The 23,490-nt window shown below is 31.6% G+C and overlaps 2 protein-coding genes across 2 annotated transcripts; both read right to left on the bottom strand.

Annotated features, from left to right (window-relative positions):
• Positions 1-9,204: 9,204 nt before the first annotated feature.
• On the bottom strand, positions 9,205-9,975 carry LOC123476970 (secreted RxLR effector protein 161-like). Its single transcript, XM_045180050.1, has one exon. The coding sequence runs from the start codon at positions 9,973-9,975 to the stop codon at positions 9,205-9,207; it is 771 nt and encodes a 256-aa protein (XP_045035985.1).
• A 3,199-nt stretch (positions 9,976-13,174) lies between these two features.
• On the bottom strand, positions 13,175-14,495 carry LOC123476969. Its single transcript, XM_045180049.1, has 3 exons — positions 14,331-14,495; positions 13,406-13,646; positions 13,175-13,242 (listed from the first exon to the last, which is right to left on the bottom strand). Exons 1-3 carry the CDS (start codon positions 14,493-14,495, stop codon positions 13,175-13,177), a joined length of 474 nt encoding a protein of 157 aa, XP_045035984.1.
• Positions 14,496-23,490: the final 8,995 nt, after the last annotated feature.

Raw genomic sequence — 23,490 nt, 5'->3', positions numbered from 1 at the left:
ACAGTGTATTCACATTGAATACAAGTATATTCCATGCAGTTTACATATAGAAGTAAAAACTCATGGTATAACAGTGTATTCACATTGAATACAAGTATATTCCATGCAGTTTACATATAGAAGTAAAAACTCATGGTATAACAGTGTATTCACATTGAATACAAGTATATTCCATGCTGTTTACATATAGAAGTAAAAACTCATTGTATAACAGTGTATTCACATTGAATACAAGTATATTCCATGCAGTTTACATATAGAAGTAAAAACTCATGGTATAACAGTGTATTCACATTGAATACAAGTATATTTGATGCTGTTTACATATAGAAGTAAAAACTCATGGTATAACAGTGTATTCACATTGAATACAAGTATATTTGATGCTGTTTACATATAGAAGTAAAAACTCATGGTATAACAGTGTATTTACATTGAATACAAGTATATTTGATGGTGTTTACATATAGAACTAAAAACTCATGGTATAACAGTGTATTCACATTGAATACAAATATATTCCATGCAGTTTACATATTGAAGTAAAAACTCATGGTATAACAGTGTATTCACATTGAATACAAGTATATTTCATGCTGTTTACATATAGAAGTAAAAACTCATGGTATAACAGTGTATTCACATTGAATACAAGTATATTTGATGCTGTTTACATATAGAAGTAAAACCTAATGGTATAACAGTGTATTCACATTGAATACAAGTATGTTTGATGCTGTTTACATATAGAAGTAAAAACTCATGGTATAACAGTGTATTCACATTGAATACAAGTATATTTGATGCTGTTTACATATAGAAGTAAAAACTCATGGTATAACAGTGTATTCACATTGAATACAAGTATATTCCATGCAGTTTACATATAGAAGTAAAAACTCATGGTATAACAGTGTATTCACATTGAATACAAGTATATTCCATGCAGTTTACATATAGAAGTAAAAACTCATGGTATAACAGTGTATTCACATTGAATACAAGTATATTCCATGCAGTTTACATATAGAAGTAAAAACTCATGGTATAACAGTGTATTCACATTGAATACAAGTATATTCCATGCATGCTGTTTACATATAGAAGTAAAAACTCATGGTATAACAGTGTATTCACATTGAATACAAGTATATTTGATGCTGTTTACATATAGAAGTAAAAACTCATGGTATAACAGTGTATTCACATTGAATACAAGTATATTTGATGCTGTTTACATATAGAAGTAAAAACTCATGGTATAACAGTGTATTCACATTGAATACAAGTATATTTGATGCTGTTTACATATAGAAGTAAAAACTCATGGTATAACAGTGTATTCACATTGAATACAAGTATATTTGATGCTGTTTACATATAGAAGTAAAAACTCATGGTATAACAGTGTATTCACATTGAATACAAGTATATTTGATGCTGTTTACATATAGAAGTAGAAAACTCTTAGTGGTATAACAGTGTATTCACAAAGAATACAAGTATATTTGATGCTGTTTACATATAGAAGTAAAAACTCATGGTATAACAGTGTATTTACATTGAATACAAGTATATTTGATGGTGTTTACATATAGAAGTAAAAACTCATGGTATAACAGTGTATTCACATTGAATACAAGTATATTTGATGCTGTTTACATATAGAAGTAAAAACTCATGGTATAACAGTGTATTCACATTGAATACAAGTATATTTGATGCTGTTTACATATAGAAGTAAAAACTCATGGTATAACAGTGTATTCACATTGAATACAAGTATATTTGATGCTGTTTACATATAGAAGTAAAAACTCATGGTATAACAGTGTATTCACATTGAATACAAGTATATTTGATGCAGTTTACATATAGAAGTAAAAACTCATGGTATAACAGTGTATTCACATTGAATACAAGTATATTTCATGCAGTTTACATATAGAAGTAAAAACTCATGGTATAACAGTGTATTCACATTGAATACAAGTATATTCCATGCAGTTTACATATAGAAGTAAAAACTCATGGTATAACAGTGTATTCACATTGAATACAAGTATATTTGATGCTGTTTACATATAGAAGTAAAAACTCATGGTATAACAGTGTATTCACATTGAATACAAGTATATTTGATGCTGTTTACATATAGAAGTAAAAACTCATGGTATAACAGTGTATTCACATTGAATACAAGTATATTTGATGCTGTTTACATATAGAAGTAAAAACTCATGGTATAACAGTGTATTCACATTGAATACAAGTATATTTGATGCTGTTTACATATAGAAGTAAAAACTCATGGTATAACAGTGTATTCACATTGAATACAAGTATATTTGATGCTGTTTACATATAGAAGTAAAAACTCATGGTATAACAGTGTATTCACATTGAATACAAGTATATTTGATGCTGTTTACATATAGAAGTAAAAACTCATGGTATAACAGTGTATTCACATTGAATACAAGTATATTTGATGGTGTTTACATATAGAAGTAAAAACTCATGGTATAACAGTGTATTCACATTGAATACAAGTATATTTGATGCTGTTTACATATAGAAGTAAAAACTCATGGTATAACAGTGTATTCACATTGAATACAAGTATATTTGATGCTGTTTATACATATTGGTAAAAACTCATGGTATAACAGTGTATTCACATTGAATACAAGTATATTTCATGCAGTTTACATATAGAAGTAAAAACTCATGGTATAACAGTGTATTCACATTGAATACAAGTATATTCCATGCAGTTTACATATAGAAGTAAAAACTCATGGTATAACAGTGTATTCACATTGAATACAAGTATATTTGATGCAGTTTACATATAGAAGTAAAAACTCATGGTATAACAGTGTATTCACATTGAATACAAGTATATTTGATGCAGTTTACATATAGAAGTAAAAACTCATGGTATAACAGTGTATTCACATTGAATACAAGTATATTTGATGCTGTTTACATATAGAAGTAAAAACTCATGGTATAACAGTGTATTCACATTGAATACAAGTATATTTGATGCTGTTTACATATAGAAGTAAAAACTCATGGTATAACAGTGTATTCACATTGAATACAAGTATATTTGATGGTGTTTACATATAGAAGTAAAAACTCATGGTATAACAGTGTATTCACATTGAATACAAGTATATTCCATGCAGTTTACATATAGAAGTAAAAACTCATGGTATAACAGTGTATTCACATTGAATACAAGTATATTTCATGCTGTTTACATATAGAAGTAAAAACTCATGGTATAACAGTGTATTCACATTGAATACAAGTATATTTGATGCTGTTTACATATAGAAGTAAAAACTCTAATGGTATAACAGTGTATTCACATTGAATACAAGTATATTTGATGCTGTTTACATATAGAAGTAAAAACTCATGGTATAACAGTGTATTCACATTGAATACAAGTATATTTGATGCTGTTTACATATAGAAGTAAAAACTCATGGTATAACAGTGTATTCACATTGAATACAAGTATATTCCATGCAGTTTACATATAGAAGTAAAAACTCATGGTATAACAGTGTATTCACATTGAATACAAGTATATTCCATGCAGTTTACATATAGAAGTAAAAACTCATGGTATAACAGTGTATTCACATTGAATACAAGTATATTCCATGCAGTTTACATATAGAAGTAAAAACTCATGGTATAACAGTGTATTCACATTGAATACAAGTATATTCCATGCAGTTTACATATAGAAGTAAAAACTCATGGTATAACAGTGTATTCACATTGAATACAAGTATATTTGATGCTGTTTACATATAGAAGTAAAAACTCATGGTATAACAGTGTATTCACATTGAATACAAGTATATTTGATGCTGTTTACATATAGAAGTAAAAACTCATGGTATAACAGTGTATTCACATTGAATACAAGTATATTTGATGCTGTTTACATATAGAAGTAAAAACTCATGGTATAACAGTGTATTCACATTGAATACAAGTATATTTGATGCTGTTTACATATAGAAGTAAAAACTCATGGTATAACAGTGTATTCACATTGAATACAAGTATATTTGATGCAGTTTACATATAGAAGTAAAAACTCATGGTATAACAGTGTATTCACATTGAATACAAGTATATTTGATGCAGTTTACATATAGAAGTAAAAACTCATGGTATAACAGTGTATTCACATTGAATACAAGTATATTCCATGCAGTTTACATATAGAAGTAAAAACTCATGGTATAACAGTGTATTCACATTGAATACAAGTATATTTGATGCAGTTTACATATAGAAGTAAAAACTCATGGTATAACAGTGTATTCACATTGAATACAAGTATATTCCATGCAGTTTACATATAGAAGTAAAAACTCATGGTATAACAGTGTATTCACATTGAATACAAGTATATTTGATGCTGTTTACATATAGAAGTAAAAACTCATGGTATAACAGTGTATTCACATTGAATACAAGTATATTTGATGCTGTTTACATATAGAAGTAAAAACTCATGGTATAACAGTGTATTCACATTGAATACAAGTATATTGCATGCAGTTTACATATAGAAGTAAAAACTCATGGTATAACAGTGTATTCACATTGAATACAAGTATATTTGATGCTGTTTACATATAGAAGTAAAAACTCATGGTATAACAGTGTATTCACATTGAATACAAGTATATTTGATGCTGTTTACATATAGAAGTAAAAACTCATGGTATAACAGTGTATTCACATTGAATACAAGTATATTTGATGCTGTTTACATATAGAAGTAAAAACTCATGGTATAACAGTGTATTCACATTGAATACAAGTATATTTGATGCTGTTTACATATAGAAGTAAAAACTCATGGTATAACAGTGTATTCACATTGAATACAAGTATATTTGATGCTGTTTACATATAGAAGTAAAAACTCATGGTATAACAGTGTATTCACATTGAATACAAGTATATTTGATGCTGTTTACATATAGAAGTAAAAACTCATGGTATAACAGTGTATTCACATTGAATACAAGTATATTTGATGCTGTTTACATATAGAAGTAAAAACTCATGGTATAACAGTGTATTCACATTGAATACAAGTATATTTGATGCTGTTTACATATAGAAGTAAAAACTCATGGTATAACAGTGTATTCACATTGAATACAAGTATATTTGATGCAGTTTACATATAGAAGTAAAAACTCATGGTATAACAGTGTATTCACATTGAATACAAGTATATTCCATGCAGTTTACATATAGAAGTAAAAACTCATGGTATAACAGTGTATTCACATTGAATACAAGTATATTCCATGCAGTTTACATATAGAAGTAAAAACTCATGGTATAACAGTGTATTCACATTGAATACAAGTATATTTGATGCTGTTTACATATAGAAGTAAAAACTCATGGTATAACAGTGTATTCACATTGAATACAAGTATATTTGATGCTGTTTACATATAGAAGTAAAAACTCATGGTATAACAGTGTATTCACATTGAATACAAGTATATTTGATGCTGTTTACATATAGAAGTAAAAACTCATGGTATAACAGTGTATTCACATTGAATACAAGTATATTTGATGCTGTTTACATATAGAAGTAAAAACTCATGGTATAACAGTGTATTCACATTGAATACAAGTATATTTGATGCTGTTTACATATAGAAGTAAACACTCATGGTATAACAGTGTATTCACATTGAATACAAGTATATTTGATGCTAGTTTACATATAGAAGTAAAAACTCATGGTATAACAGTGTATTCACATTGAATACAAGTATATTTGATGGTGTTTACATATAGAAGTAAAAACTCATGGTATAACAGTGTATTCACATTGAATACAAGTATATTTGATGCTGTTTACATATAGAAGTAAAAACTCATGGTATAACAGTGTATTCACATTGAATACAAGTATATTTGATGCAGTTTACATATAGAAGTAAAAACTCATGGTATAACAGTGTATTCACATTGAATACAAGTATATTTCATGCAGTTTACATATTGAAGTAAAAACTCATGGTATAACAGTGTATTCACATTGAATACAAGTATATTCCATGCAGTTTACATATAGAAGTAAAAACTCATGGTATAACAGTGTATTCACATTGAATACAAGTATATTTGATGCAGTTTACATATAGAAGTAAAAACTCATGGTATAACAGTGTATTCACATTGAATACAAGTATATTTGATGCAGTTTACATATAGAAGTAAAAACTCATGGTATAACAGTGTATTCACATTGAATACAAGTATATTTGATGCTGTTTACATATAGAAGTAAAAACTCATGGTATAACAGTGTATTCACATTGAATACAAGTATATTTCCATGCAGTTTACATATAGAAGTAAAAACTCATGGTATAACAGTGTATTCACATTGAATACAAGTATATTTGATGCTGTTTACATATAGAAAGTAAAAACTCATGGTATAACAGTGTATTCACATTGAATACAAGTATATTTGATGCTGTTTACATATAGAAGTAAAAACTCATGGTATAACAGTGTATTCACATTGAATACAAGTATATTTGATGCTGTTTACATATAGAAGTAAAAACTCATGGTATAACAGTGTATTCACATTGAATACAAGTATATATGATGCCGTTTACATATAGAAGTAAAAACTCATGGTATAACAGTGTATTCACATTGAATACAAGTATATTTGATGCTGTTTATATATAGAAGTAAAAACTCATGGTATAACAGTGTATTCACATTGAATACAAGTATATTTGATGCTGTTTACATATAGAAGTAAAAACTCATGGTATAATAGTGTATTCACATTGAATACAAGTATATTTGATGCTGTTTACATATAGAAGTAAAAACTCTTGGTATAAGAGTGTATTCACAAAAAATACAAGTATATTTGATGCTGTTTACATATAGAAGTAAAAAATCATGGTATAACAGTGTATTTACATTGAATACAAGTATATTTAATGGTGTTTACATATAGAACTAAAAACTCATGGTATAACAGTGTATTCACATTGAATACAAGTATATTTGATGCTGTTTACATATAGAAGTAAAAACTCATGGTATAACAGTGTATTCACATTGAATACAAGTATATTTGATGCTGTTTACATATAGAAGTAAAAACTCATGGTATAACAGTGTATTCACATTGAATACAAGTATATTTGATGCTGTTTACATATAGAAGTAAAAACTCATGGTATAACAGTGTATTCACATTGAATACAAGTATATTTGATGCAGTTTACATATAGAAGTAAAAACTCATGGTATAACAGTGTATTCACATTGAATACAAGTATATTTCATGCAGTTTACATATAGAAGTAAAAACTCATGGTATAACAGTGTATTCACATTGAATACAAGTATATTCCATGCAGTTTAGATATAGAAGTAAAAACTCATGGTATAACAGTGTATTCACATTGAATACAAGTATATTTGATGCTGTTTACATATAGAAGTAAAAACTCATGGTATAACAGTGTATTCACATTGAATACAAGTGTATTTGATGCTGTTTACATATAGAAGTAAAAACTCATGGTATAACAGTGTATTCACATTGAATACAAGTATATTTGATGCTGTTTACATATAGAAGTAAAAACTCATGGTATAACAGTGTATTCACATTGAATACAAGTATATTTGATGCTTTTTACATATAGAAGTAAAAACTCATGGTATAATAGTGTATTCACATTGAATACAAGTATATTTGATGCTGTTTACATATAGAAGTAAACACTCATGGTATAACAGTGTATTCACATTGAATACAAGTATATTTGATGCTGTTTACATATAGAAGTAAAAACTCATGGTATAACAGTGTATTCACATTGAATACAAGTATATTTGATGGTGTTTACATATAGAAGTAAAAACTCATGGTATAACAGTGTATTCACATTGAATACAAGTATATTTGATGCTGTTTACATATAGAAGTAAAAACTCATGGTATAACAGTGTATTCACATTGAATACAAGTATATTTGATGCAGTTTACATATAGAAGTAAAAACTCATGGTATAACAGTGTATTCACATTGAATACAAGTATATTTCATGCAGTTTACATATTGAAGTAAAAACTCATGGTATAACAGTGTATTCACATTGAATACAAGTATATTCCATGCAGTTTACATATAGAAGTAAAAACTCATGGTATAACAGTGTATTCACATTGAATACAAGTATATTTGATGCTGTATACATATAGAAGTAAAAACTCATGGTATAACAGTGTATTCACATTGAATACAAGTATATTTGATGCAGTATACATATAGAAGTAAAAACTCATGGTATAACAGTGTATTCACATTAAATACAAGTATATTTGATGCTGTTTACATATAGAAGTAAAAACTCATGGTATAACAGTGTATTTACATTGAATACAAGTGTATTCCATGCAGTTTAGATATAGAAGTAAAAACTCATGGTATAACAGTGTATTCACATTGAATACAAGTATATTTGATGCTGTTTACATATAGAAGTAAAAACTCATGGTATAACAGTGTATTCACAAAGAATACAAGTATATTTGATGCTGTTTACATATAGAAGTAAAAACTCATGGTATAACAGTGTATTCACATTGAATACAAGTATATTCCATGCAGTTTACATATAGAAGTAAAAACTCATGGTATAACAGTGTATTCACATTGAATACAAGTATATTTGATGCAGTATACATATAGAAGTAAAAACTCATGGTATATGTTGTTATAATTATGCTAACGGATTAGAACACACACAATTGGTTTCAACATGACACAATATATTTCCTGATAACTTCCACACATATATCTAGCTGAACAAAAGACTTGAGTTCTTACCCTCTTGAGAACTAAAGAGAATTAGAAAGAGGAGTACTAATGGATCTAAAGAGGCAGACGACATTATGGAAAAGAGGATAGGAAAGGGGTTCAACAACTCTATGGTTTGGCAACCATAGTTGGGCACGCTTGAGTTGGATTTCATACAACACGTCCCTCAAGTCGAGCGTGCTCAAAGTAAACATTGAATTTCAAGAGTAACATTTCGTTGCGTGTCCAAAAAAAAACGTGAGCGTCCCTTGTATTAGATTGTTTAGTTCATGAACTCCCGAATGTTCAGGTTCTGACGCAGTATTTCGAATCTTGGGACCGGTAGGGCCTTTGTAAAGATGTCAGCGAGTTGGGATTCGGTTTCGATGTAGTTGATGTCTATTTTTCCTTCCTGTTGAGCGTCGCGCACGAAGAAGAAGCGCACATCCATGTGCTTGGTGCGCTGATGGAACATTGGGTTGTGAATCAAGGCAATGGCGCCTTGATTGTCGCATCGCAGTGGCATGGCAACGTCCGGGCCACCCAACTCTGAGTACAAGCGCTTCAACCATATAGCTTCTTTTGTCCCGTCAGCTGCTGCAATGAATTCTGACTCTGTGGTAGACAAGGCTACACAGGTTTGGCGACGGCTGTGCCATGAAATGGGACCACCATTGAGTATAAATACGGCTCCGGATGTTGATCGTCGGTTTTCGAGATCTCCAGCGTAGTCTGCGTCAACATACCCGTGAAGTTCGTTGCTTCCACCGCTATATAGAATGCCATGATTGATAGTTTTTCGCAGGTAAGCCAGGATCCTTTTTAGCCCTTTCCAGTGTTCCGGTCCAGGATTTTGAGAGAAACGTGATACTTGGCCGATGGCATAGGCGAGGTCAGGTCGTGTCAGATTGGCTAGGTGCATCAGTGAGCCGATTCCTTCCATGAAGGGAATTTTGGCCATCATTGTCTTTTCTTCTTCCGTTCGGGGACACATGGCTGGTGACATTTTGACGCATGGATCGGCTGGGACAGCGACGCAGTGACAGTTTGCCATGTCGAATCTTTGTAGGATGGTTTTGACGTAATCTGGCTGGGAAAGATGAATGGCTCGTTGATTGCGGTTGCGGTCAATGTCGACGCCGATGAATCTGTCTGCAGGTAGTGAACGTATTTCAAATTACTTGCCAAGGAATTCCACCATGTCCAGTAGAACTTGATTGACGTTGCTCAGGATCAGACCGTCGTCTACGTAAAGAATAAAGAAGGTTATTTCCTCATCTATCTCCCCCTGGCGGAGATGGCGGTAATAGATGCATGAGTCACATTGGGATCTTTTAAGGCCGAAAGATATGATGAACTTGTTGAATTTGACGTTCCATACACGAGAAGCTTGTTTCAGTCCGTATATGCTTTTAATGAGACGACATTAATGAGACACTTCTTCTTCTCGTCCGGGAAGGACAAAGCCTTCAGGTTGGTGCATATAGACTTCTTCTTCTAGTGTCCCATAGAGGAAGGCGGTTTTGACGTCTAGTTGGATTATTTCCAGGTCTCTTGCAGCTGCGATTGCCATAACCATCCGGAAGGAGTAGGTCTTGGCTACTGGGGCGTAGGTTTCGTTGTAGTCAACACCATGTACTTGAGAAAAACCTTTAATGACGAACCGAGCCTTGTATCGTGGTGCAGTTGTTTTGAACCCGGGTTTGTGTTTCAGTATCCATTTGCCTTCGATTGCTTTCCGGCCAGAAGGCAGTTGGCATATTGCCCATGTGTTGTTTCTAATGAGTGATTCATATTCTTCTTGTATTGCTTGGATCCATAGTTTAGCTTCCGGACAGGAGATGGCTTCTTGATAGCTACTAGGTTCCATTGGTTTTGACATCGTTTTTCCATATTCACGGTTGTCTGATATGTCATGGAGAGTTACTTGTTTAGCGATCGATTGCATTTTTCTTGCTTGTATGCGAGTTGATCTGCGAAGGTTAGAGTTGTTCTCTTGAGGGACATCATTTGAAGCTAGAGGAGAGACGTGGGTAGGGCTTACTCCTACATCGTTTTGGTTGTTGATTTGGATTACGGCTTCCTGGATGGTGTCGTCAATTTGGGCGGTTTCCTCATTGTTTATGATGTTGGTGGTTGGTACTGAGGTGTTGACGAGAGCTTCTTCTTCTTGATTTGCCATGGTGGCAGGAGGAGCTCTGTCTCCTTCAGGAGTTTCATCGAAAGTCGGAACAGAAGTGTCACTTGCCTCTATTGAATTTTCATTGTCCGTAACGACTTGGAGTTGATTCTTGATAGGAGAGAAAGAATAAAGAATGAATTTTTTTTTTTTTTTTTTTTTAAATATTATTGTTGTTACCATTGAGGGTAGTGTGTCCTTGGCCACATGATCTCGATAAAGAATTGTCTCGTCAACTTTGATGTCTTTGCTTATGACAATCTTCCTTTTTGATGGGATGTAAATTCGGGATGCATTTTGAGTGGGGCAAAGTCCAACAAAAAATCCTTCTTGGCTGCGAGGTTCCAGTTTTGATGAGATGAGTGGATTTCTAACGAATGCTTTCGATCCAAAGATTCGAAAGTTTGTCATGTCGGGTTTTCTTTCATTCCAATATTCGTAAGGAGTTAGTTGACCAGTCCTTGAGAGGACTCGGTTTTTTATGTATGCTGTGTAGGATGTGGCCTCTGCCCAAAGAAAAGCTGGCATACCACTCTCAATAATCATGCAACGAACAGATTCTAGTAGCGTCCGGTTGAGGCGTTCGGCGGAGCCGTTTTGCTCTGGCGTGTGAGGTGCGCTGGTTTCATGGCGGATTCCTTGTTGAGAGAACCACTCAGCATTTTCTTTGTTGACGTACTCTCCTTTGCCGTTGTCCGATCGAAGCGTAAGCATGTAGTAGCCAGTTTCATTCAGGAGCATGGCGTGGTAGAGACGGATTAGTGCGGGCACTTCGTTTTTTTTTTCATGAAGTGGATGGTGATATATCCGCTAAAGTCGTCCTTGAAGGTGACGAAGTAACGGGCGCCTCCAAGACTGGTGGTGGAGATGGGTCCCCAGACGTCTGAATGTGTCAATTCGCCAATTCTGGATGCTCTGTGTCTGCCTGTTTTCAGAGGTAGCTTTGAGAATTTTCACAACTCGCAGTTGGAGCAGAGGGATGCTGGGACATTACATTCACCGTTGATGTTTAAGCCAATCGTTTGGTCCTCCTTAACCATTTTCAAGAGAGTCTGGTAGCCGAGATGACCTAGGCGCTGATGCCAAGTGGTCATTGATGCCCGAAGGTTTGCGCCAAGTGCGACGAGAGTGCATGTTTGGCTTGTGTCACTCTGGATTGACTGGATGTCGGGTTTCATGTGAAGCTGAAAAAGGGTTTCATTTTGTTTCTCCCCAGTGAGGACAGTCTCTCCATTTCTCTTGAAGAGTACGTTAAGAGAGAGAGAGAGAAAAACAAAAAATTGATGCTTTGTGTAATTTAATTAAGAAAGCGGCATAAGAGATTATTACCTTGTTGTCATCAAATGTTGCTACTAGGCCGTTGGCAGTTGCTGCTCCAACCGAGAAAAGGTTTGAGCCAAGTCCAGGCACATAGAGAACCTCTGTCAGTGTCTTAGAAGTCGTTACTTTGTCTACTTCAACCAAAACTTCAATGTTTCCGATCCCTAGAGCATCCAACTCAGAATCTCCAATGCCTGGAAGGCCAGGGAAAAAAAAAGAAAAAAAAAATTTGTTTTGAAAAAAAAACTTGATAAGAAAAAAAAAGGTGTTACCTTTTACGGACCAAGTGCCTGCATTCATAGGTCTGAAGGTTGAGAAGAAGCTTCTTTGATCACTAATGTGCTTGGAGGCCCATGAGTCAACGAGGAAAGTGAGTATGCTTCTGGGATCAAGTTTGGAGAGGGATAGCAAGGCATTTGATGAGTTGGGTGGGTTCCCCCTTCCTCTGCCTCTTCCTCTGCTTTTTGTGTTAAACCAATTCGGGGGGTAGCCGTGTTTCTTGAAACAGTTTTTCTCTTCGTGGTGTGGGCTGTTGCAGGTACCGCATCGTGGTCGTTTGTCTACATGACCTTCTGTGGGTCCATGATAATATTCTTTTCCATAGCCAGAGTGGCTGCCACGACCATGGTTGAACTTTCTTTTCGGATTTCCACTTGCAGCGAACGCAGTTTCTTCCGGATGTTCTGCCTTTTGATAGGACTTGAGCACACTTTCCTCAGTGATGAGTCGTTGAAGTAAATGATCAAGGGTTCGGTCAGCTGCTGGAACACTGGTCCAAACGGATCTGACAACCCGGAAGGATTCTGGAAGTGTGGCTAGGGCCTTTGAGATAAGTTGGACTTCAGGGAGAGCCTGTTCCCTTTCTCTCAGTTGGTCAGCGATGTTCGAGAGTTTTTGTATCATGGTCCTCATGTCATCACCTGTTGAGTGAAGCAGGGTGATGTAAACTTTTGCATCATTATGTTTAAAAAAAAAATTAGCATACCAGCTGTATGTTTGAAATCATAGTATTGTTGCCATAGAAGATGCAACTGTTCTTCAGTTTGAAGTTGGTACTGCAGGTTCAACTTTGTCCATATTTGTGCTGCATTAAGACCTGGGGTGTACAAATTCTCCTTCATTTTCTTTGTTATTGAGGCAAAGATGAAGTTAAGGGCCGTTATGTTCTTCCTTGTCCAAAGTCTTATGGCTGCATCATTTAGCAGTTCACCAGCTTCGTTTCGTTCCTATAAAAGGAAAGATAAGGATAAACAGGAGATATGGACAACATTATAGTAGAATGTGTTTCTCTAAATCTCAACTGTACAGTAATAAAATCAGATGTACACAGCGTTAAGGCTGATAAAGTTTCTCTCAGTCTTAGCTGTAGAGAAAAAAACATCAAATTTACACAGCGTTAAGGCTGATAGTTTCTCTCAGTCTCAACTGTACAGAAAAGAAAAATTTGAATGTTTACAGCGTTAAGGCTGATAAAGTTGCTCTCAGTCTCAACTGTAGAGCAAAAAATCAATTGTATGCAGCGTTAAGGCTGATAAAGTTTCTCTCAGTTTAACTGTAGAGTGACATTGTTAAGGAATGTGGCATTTTGTTGAAGTAACATGAGCATACGACATAGTGTGTAAATAGTATGAATGTTCCAGCCTCTCATATAGATTCTCGAAAAATGACAGTATTCATGCCCAGAACGTCACTAGTTTTTGAGTTTTTTTTTTAATTAAATAGATCAAGAGTCTAATTCTGAGAATATCATAGGATCTGATTTAAGCAACAATGTTTAGTAAAAAAAAATCCCCCTTTACATCGGGCTTGTTATTCTCAGTGGTGATTTAAGTAATGAGCCACGTTGGTAGAACAGTTCAGGGAAAAAAAAAAGGCCCAGCACAACGGGAGAGGAATTTGAAATGTTTTACCTCTTCTGGACGTAGTTCGGTTCCCGAGACTAGGTCTTTTAATTCATGATGTTGAAAGACTAGGTCGATTTCGAAGTTCCACTCTCGGTGGTTGGAGCCGTCGAATTTCGGCAAACGGGCTACTGCCCGCAAAGGTTGGTTGTCTTGGATCTCGTGTTCGGCCATTGTTAGTTACCAGGCAGCAACGTGTTCCTGGGCCCATAACCTGTTGTTATAATTATGCTAACGGATTAGAACACACACAATTGGTTTCAACATAACACAATATATTTCCTGATAACTTCCACACATATATCTAGCTGAACAAAAGACTTGAGTTCTTACCCTCTTGAGAACTAAAGAGAATTAGAAAGAGGAGTACTAATGGATCTAAAGAGGCAGACGACATTATGGAAAAGAGAATAGGAAAGGGGTTCAGCAACTCTATGGTTTGGAAACCATAGTTGGGCACGCTTGAATTGGATTTCATACAACAGTATAACAGTGAATTAACATTGAATACAAGTATATTTGATGCTGTTTACATATAGAAGTAAAAACTCATGGTATAACAGTGTATTCACATTGAATACAAGTATATTCCATGCAGTTTACATATAGAAGTAAAAACTCATGGTATAACAGTGTATTCACATTGAATACAAGTATATTCGATGCTGTTTACATATAGAAGTAAAAACTTATGGTATAACAGTGTATTCACATTGAACACAAGTATATTTGATGCAGTATACATATAGAAGTAAAAACTCATGGTATAACAGTGTATTCACATTGAATACAAGTATATTTGATGCTGTTTACATATAGAAGTAAAAACTCATGGTATAACAGTGTATTCACATTGAATACAAGTATATTCCATGCAGTTTACATATAGAAGTAAAAACTCATGGTATAACAGTGTATTCACAATGAATACAAGTATATTCCATGCAGTTTACATATAGAAGTAAAAACTCATGGTATAACAGTGTATTCACATTGAATACAAGTATATTTGATGCAGTATACATATAGAAGTAAAAACTCATGGTATAACAGTGTATTCACATTGAATACAAGTATATTCCATGCAGTTTAGATATAGAAGTAAAAACTCATGGTATAACAGTGTATTCACATTGAATACAAGTATATTTGACGCTGTTTACATATAGAAGTAAAAACTCATGGTATAACAGTGTATTCATATTGAATACAAGTATATTTGATGCTGTTTACATATAGAAGTAAAAACTCATGGTATAACAGTGTATTCACATTGAATACAAGTGTATTTGATGCTGTTTACATATAGAAGTAAAAACTCATGGTATAACAGTGTACTCACATTGAATACAAGTATATTTGATGCTGTTTACATATAGAAGTAAAAACTCAAGGTATAACAGTGTATTCACAAAAAATACAAGTATATTTGATGCTGTTTACATATAGAAGTAAAAACTCATGGTATAACAGTGTATTCACATTGAATACAAGTATATTCCATGCAGTTTACATATAGAAGTAAAAAATCACGGTATAACAGTGTATTCACATTGAATACAAGTATATTCCATGCAGTTTAGATATAGAAGTAAAAACTCATGGTATAACAGTGTATTCACATTGAATACAAGTATATTTGATGCTGTTTACATATAGAAGTAAAAACTCATGGTATAACAGTGTATTCATATTGAATACAAGTATATTTGATGCTGTTTACATATAGAAGTAAAAACTCATGGTATAACAGTGTATTCACATTGAATACAAGTGTATTTGATGCTGTTTACATATAGAAGTAAAAACTCATGGTATAACAGTGTATTCACATTGAATACAAGTATATTTGATGCAGTATACATATAGAAGTAAAAACTCATGGTATAACAGTGTATTCACATTTAATACAAGTATATTTGATGCTGTTTACATATAGAAGTAAAACCTCATGGTATAACAGTGTATTCATATTGAATACAAGTATATTCCATGCAGTATACATATAGAAGTAAAAACTCATGGTATAACAGTGTATTTACATTTAATACAAGTATATTTGATGCTGTTTACATATAGAAGTAAAAACTCATGGTATAACAGTGTATTCATATTGAATAGAAGTATATTCCATGCAGTTTACATATAGAAGTAAAAAATCATGGTATAACAGTGTATTCACATTGAATACAAGTATATTTGATGCTGTTTACATATAGAAGTAAAAACTCATGGTATAACAGTGTATTCACATTGAATACAAGTATATTCCATGCAGTTTACATATAGAAGTAAAAACTCATGGTATAACAGTGTATTCACATTGAATACAAGTATATTCCATGCAGTTTACATATAGAAGTAAAAACTCATGGTATAACACTGTATTCACATTGAATACAAGTATATTTGATGCAGTATACATATAGAAGTAAAAACTCATGGTATAACAGTGTATTCACATTGAATACAAGTATATTTGATGCTGTTTACATATAGAAGTAAAAACTCATGGTATAACAGTGTATTCACATTGAATACAAGTATATTTGATGCTGTTTACATATAGAAGTTAAAACTCATGGTATCACAGTGTATTCACATTGAATACAAGTATCTTTGATTCTGTTTACATGTAGAAGTATAAACTCATGGTATCACAGTGTATTCACATGGAATACAAGTATATTTGATTCTATTTACATTTGGAAGTATAAACTCATGGTATCACAGTGTATTCACATTGAATACAAGTATATTTGATTCTTTTTACATGTAGAAGTATAAACTCATATTATAACAGTGTATTCACTTTGAATACAAGTATATTTGATCCTGTTTACATATAGAAGTATAAACTCATGGTATAACAGTGTATTCACATTGAATACAAGTATATTTGATTCTGTTTACATGTAGAAGTATAAACTCATAATATAACAGTGTATTCACATTGAATACAAGTATATTTGATACTGTTTACATATAGAAGTAAAAACTCATGGTATAACAGTGTATTCACATTCATTACAAGTATATTTGATGCTGTTTACATATAGAAGTAAAAACTCATGGTATAACAGTGTATTCACATTTAATACAAGTATATTTGATGCTGTTTACATATAGAAGTAAAAAGTCATGGTATAACAGTGTATTCACATTGAATACAAGTGTATTTGATGCTGTTTACATATAGAAGTAAAAACTCATGGTATAACAGTGTATTCACATTGAATACAAGTATATTTGATGCTGTTCACATATAGAAGTAAAAACTCATGGTATAACAGTGTATTCACATTGAATACAAGTATATTTGATGCTGTTTACATACAGAAGTAAAAACTCGTGGTATAACAGTGTATTCACATTGAATACAAGTATATTCCATGCAGTTTACATATAGAAGTAAAAACTCATGGTATAACAGTCTATTCTCATTGAATACAAGTATATTTGATGCTGTTTACATATAGAAGTAAAAACTCATGGTATAACAGTGTATTCAAATTGAATACAAGTATATTTGATGCTGTTTACATATAGAAGTAAAAACTCATGGTATAACAGTGAATTCACATTGAATACAAGTATATTTGATGCAGTAGAAATATCAACTCACAATATAACAGTGTATTCACATTCAATACAAGTATATTTGATTCTGTTTACATGTAGAACTATAAACTCATAATATAACAGTGTATTCACATTGAATACAAGTATATTTGATTCTGTTTACATGTAGAAGTATAAACTCATAATATAACAGTGTATTAACATTGAATACAAGTATATTTGATCCTGTTTACATATAGAAGTTAAGACTCATGGTATCACAGTGTATTCACATTGAATACAAGTATATTTGATTCTATTTACATTTAGAAGTATAAACTCATGGTATCACAGTGTATTCACATTGAATACAAGTATATTTGATTCTTTTTACATGTAGAAGTATAAACTCATATTATAACAGTGTATTCACTTTGAATACAAGTATATTTGATCCTGTTTACATATAGAAGTATAAACTCATGGTATAACAGTGTATTCACATTGAATACAAGTATATTTGATTCTGTTTACATGTAGAAGTATAAACTCATAATATAACAGTGTATTCACATTGAATACAAGTATATTTGATGCTGTTTACATATAGAAGTAAAAACTCATGGTATAACAGTGTATTCACATTGAATACAAGTATATTTGATGCAGTATACATATAGAAGTAAAAACTCATGGTATAATAGTGTATTCACATTGAATACAAGTATATTTGATGCAGTATACATATAGAAGTAAAAAGTCATGGTATAACAGTGTATTCACATTGAATACAAGCATATTTGATGCTGTTTACATATTGAAGTAAAAACTCATAGGATAACAGTGTATTCACATCAAATACAAGTATATTTGATGCAGTATACATAAAGAAGTAAAAACTTATGGTATAACAGTGTATTCACTTTTAATAAAAGTATATTCCATACAGTTTACATATAGAAGTAAAAACTCATAGTATAACAGTGTATTCACATTGAATACAAGTATATTTGATGCTGTTTACATATAGAAGTAAAAACTCATGGTATAACAGTGTATTCACATTGAATACAAGTATATTTGATGCTGTTTACATATAGAAGTAAAAACTCATGGTATAACATTGTATTCACATTGAATACAAGTATATTCCATGCAGTTTACATATAGAAGTAAAAATTCATGGTATAACTTATACTTCTACATGTAAACAGAATCAAATATACTTGTATTCAATGTGAATACACTTTTATATTAGGAGTTTATAATTCTACATGTAAACAGAATCAAATATACTTGTATTCAATGTGAATACACTGTTATATTATAAGTTAATATTTCTATATGTAAACAGAATCAAATATACTTGTATTCAATGTGAATACACTGTTATATTATGAGTTTATACTTCTACATGTAAACAGAATCAAATATACTTGTATTCAATGTGAATGCACTGTGATACCATGAGTTTATACTTCCACATGTAAACTGAATCAAATAAACTTTTATTCAATGTGAAAACACTGTGATACCATGAGTTTATACTTCTACATGTAAACAGAATCAAATATACTTGTATTCAATGTGATTACACTATTATATTATGAGTTTATACTTCTACATGTAAACAGAATCAAATATACTTGTATTCAATGTGAATACAATGTTATATTATGAGTTAATATTTCTACTGCACCAAATATACTTGTATTCAATGTAAATACACTGTTATACCATAAGTTTTTATTTCTATATGTAAACAGCATCAAATATACTTGTATTCAATGTGAATACACTGTTATACCATGAGTTTTTACTTCTATATGTAAACTGCATGGAATATACTTGTATTCAATGTGAATACACTGTTATACCATGAGTTTTTACTTCTATATGTAAACTGCATGAAATATACTTGTATTTAATGTGAATACACTGTTATATTATGAGTTTATACTTCTACATGTAAAAAGAATCAAATATACTTGTATTCACAGTGAATACACTGTGATACCATGAGTTTATACTTCTAAATGTAAACAGAAACAAATATACTTGTATTCAATGTGAATACACTGTGATACCATGAGTTTATACTTCTACATGTAAACAGAATCAAATATACTTGTATTCAATGTGAATACACTGTTATATTATGAGTTTATACTTCTACATGTAAACAGAATCAAATATACTTGTATTCAATGTAATACACTGTTATATTATGAGTTAATATTTCTACTGCATCAAATATACTTGTATTAAATGTGAATAAACTGTTATACCATGAGTTTTTACTTCTATATATAAACAGCATCAAATATACTTGTATTCAATGTGAATACACTGTTATACCATGAGTTTTTACTTCTATATGTAAACTGCATGGAATATACTTGTATTCAATGTGAATACACTGTTATACCATGAGTTTTTACTTCTTTATGTAAACAGCATCAAATATACTTGTATTCAATGTGAATACACTGTTATATTGTGAGTTAATATTTCTAATGCATCAAATATACTTGTATTCAATGTGAATACACTGTTATACCATGAGTTTTTATTTCTATATGTAAACAGCATCAAATATACTTGTATTCAATGTGAATACACTGTTATACCATGAGTTTTTACTTCTATATGTAAACTGCATGGAATATACTTGTATTCAATGTGAATACACTGTTATACCATGAGTTTTTACTTTTATATGTAAACTGCATGAAATATAATTGTATTCAATGTGAATACACTGTTATACCATGAGTTGTTACTTCTATATGTATACTGCATCAAATATACTTGTATTCAATGTGAATACACTGTTATACCATGAGTATTTACTTCTATTGGTAAACAGGATCAAATATACTTGTATTCAATGTGAATACACTGTTATACCATGAGTTTTTACTTCTATATGTAAACTGCATGGAATATACTTGTATTCAATGTGAATACACTGTTATACCATGAGTTTTTACTTCTATATGTAAACTGCATGAAATATACTTGTATTCAATGTGAATACACTGTTATACCATGAGTTGTTACTTCTATATGTATACTGCATCGAATATACTTGTATTAAATGTGAATACACTGTTATACCATGAGTTTTTACTTCTATATGTATACTGCATCAAATATACTTGTATTCAATGTGAATACACTGTTATACCATGAGTTTTTACTTCTATATGTAAACAGCATCAAATATACTTGTATTCAATGTGAATACACTGTTATACCATGAGTTTTTACTTCTATATGTAAACAGCATGAAATATACTTGTATTCAATGTGAATACACTGTTATACCATGAGTTTTTACTTCTATATGTAAACTGCATGGAATATACTTGTATTCAATGTGAATACACTGTTATACCATGAGTTTTTACATCTATATGTAAACTGCATCAAATATACTTGTATTCAATGTGAATACACTGTTATACCATGAGTTTTTACTTCTATATGTAAACAGCATCAAATATACTTGTATTCAATGTGAATACACTGTTATACCATGAGTTTTTACTTCTATATGTAAACAGCATCAAATATACTTGTATTCAATGTGAATACACTGTTGTACCATGAGTTTTTACTTCTATATGTAAACAGCATCAAATATACTTGTATTCAATGTGAATACACAGTTAAACCATGAGTTTTTACTTCTATATGTAAACAGCATCAAATATACTTGTATTCAATGTGAAAACACTGTGATACCATGAGTTTTAACTTCTATATGTAAACAGGATCAAATATACATGTATTTAATGTGAATACACTGTTATATTATGAGTTTATACTTCTACATGTAAAAAGAATCAAATATACTTGTATTCAATGTGAATACACTGTGATATTTAAGTTTATACTTCTAAATGTAAATAGAATCAAATATACTTGTATTCAATGTGAATACACTGTGATACCATGAGTTTATACTTCTACATGTAAACAGAATCAAATATACTTGTATTCAATGTGAATACACTGTGATACCATGAGTTTTAACTTCTATATGTAAACAGGATCAAATATACTTGTATTCAATGTTAATACACTGTTATATTATGAGTTTATACTTCTACATGTAAACAGAATCAAATATACCTGTATTCAATGTGAATACACTGTTATATTATGAGTTTATAGTTCTACATGTAAACAGAATCAAATATACTTGTATTCAATGTGAATTCACTGTTATACCATGAGTTTTTAGTTCTATATGTAAACAACATCAAATATACTTGTATTCAATGTGAATACACTGTTATACCATGAGTTTTTACTTCTATATGTAAACAGCATCAAATATACTTGTATTCAATGTGAATACACTGTTGTACCATGAGTTTTTACTTCTATATGTAAACAGCATCAAATATACTTGTATTCAATGTGAATACACAGTTAAACCATGAGTTTTTACTTCTATATGTAAACAGCATCAAATATACTTGTATTCAATGTGAAAACACTGTGATACCATGAGTTTTTACTTCTATATGTAAACTGCATGGAATATACTTGAATTCAATGTGAATACACTGTTATACCATAAGTTTTTACTTCTATATGTATACTGCATCAAATATACTTGTATTCAATGTGAATACACAGTTATACCATGAGTTTTTAATTGTATATGTAAACAGCATCAAATATACTTGTATTCAATGTGAATACACTGTTATACCATGAGTTTTTACTTCTATATGTAAACAGCATCAAATATACTTGTATTCAATGTGAATACACTGTTATACCATGAGTTTTTACTTCTATATGTAAACAGCATCAAATATACTTGTATTCAATGTGAATGCACTGTTATACCATGAGTTTCTACTTCTATATGTAAACAGCATCAAATATACTTGTATGCAATGTGAATACACTGTTATACCATGTGATGCACCAGCATCTCGGAATCAGGAGACCTGGCAACGTGGCTAGCAGACGGGAGAGGGGGAAGTCAGTAGTAAAAAAAGGACTCTCGTAGATACGAGACAAGAAAATTGCGGTTTTTTTCCTTTGATTTGTCACCTCGTGTAAACCCAATAAACGTTGGCCGCGCTATACTTAGCATTTACGTCTATTCTGGTCTTTCACATGGTGCCGAAACCCATTGACGAACAATTAAGGTCATAATCCGCTACACCAGCCCCACTCAACGTCTCGTGATTCGTTTGGTTCACGTGCCGCCCTGTTACGCGTGTACGGCGTTTTGACAGGCCCCATCGATGGTGAAAGTGCCTTGCCCTTAGGTAACAAAAAGTTTATTCTTAATTTACGGACATCGAACACAAATTTGTCAGCCATTCGATAAAGCTGTGATAGTCGAACGGCCATCAACGCCATGCGTTTTTTTTTTTTTTTTTCCTGCCCCCCTTTTGTTTTTTCTTTTTCTTTCTGCGGCAGCCATTTTTTGTTACTTCTCTCCCTCCTCTTATTGCCGATAGCATTATTTTATTTTTTTTTTCTCTCTCTTTTTTTGACAAACGAATATTACTTGAGATTTCGTACTCAAACACTATCGAACCCGAAGTAGATTTCGGACTCAGACAACATTTCG

Source organism: Daphnia magna, linkage group LG10, assembly GCF_020631705.1.
Source record: "Daphnia magna isolate NIES linkage group LG10, ASM2063170v1.1, whole genome shotgun sequence".
NCBI lineage: Eukaryota > Metazoa > Arthropoda > Branchiopoda > Diplostraca > Daphniidae > Daphnia > Daphnia magna.
This window is presented reverse-complemented; position numbering and strand designations above follow the sequence as displayed.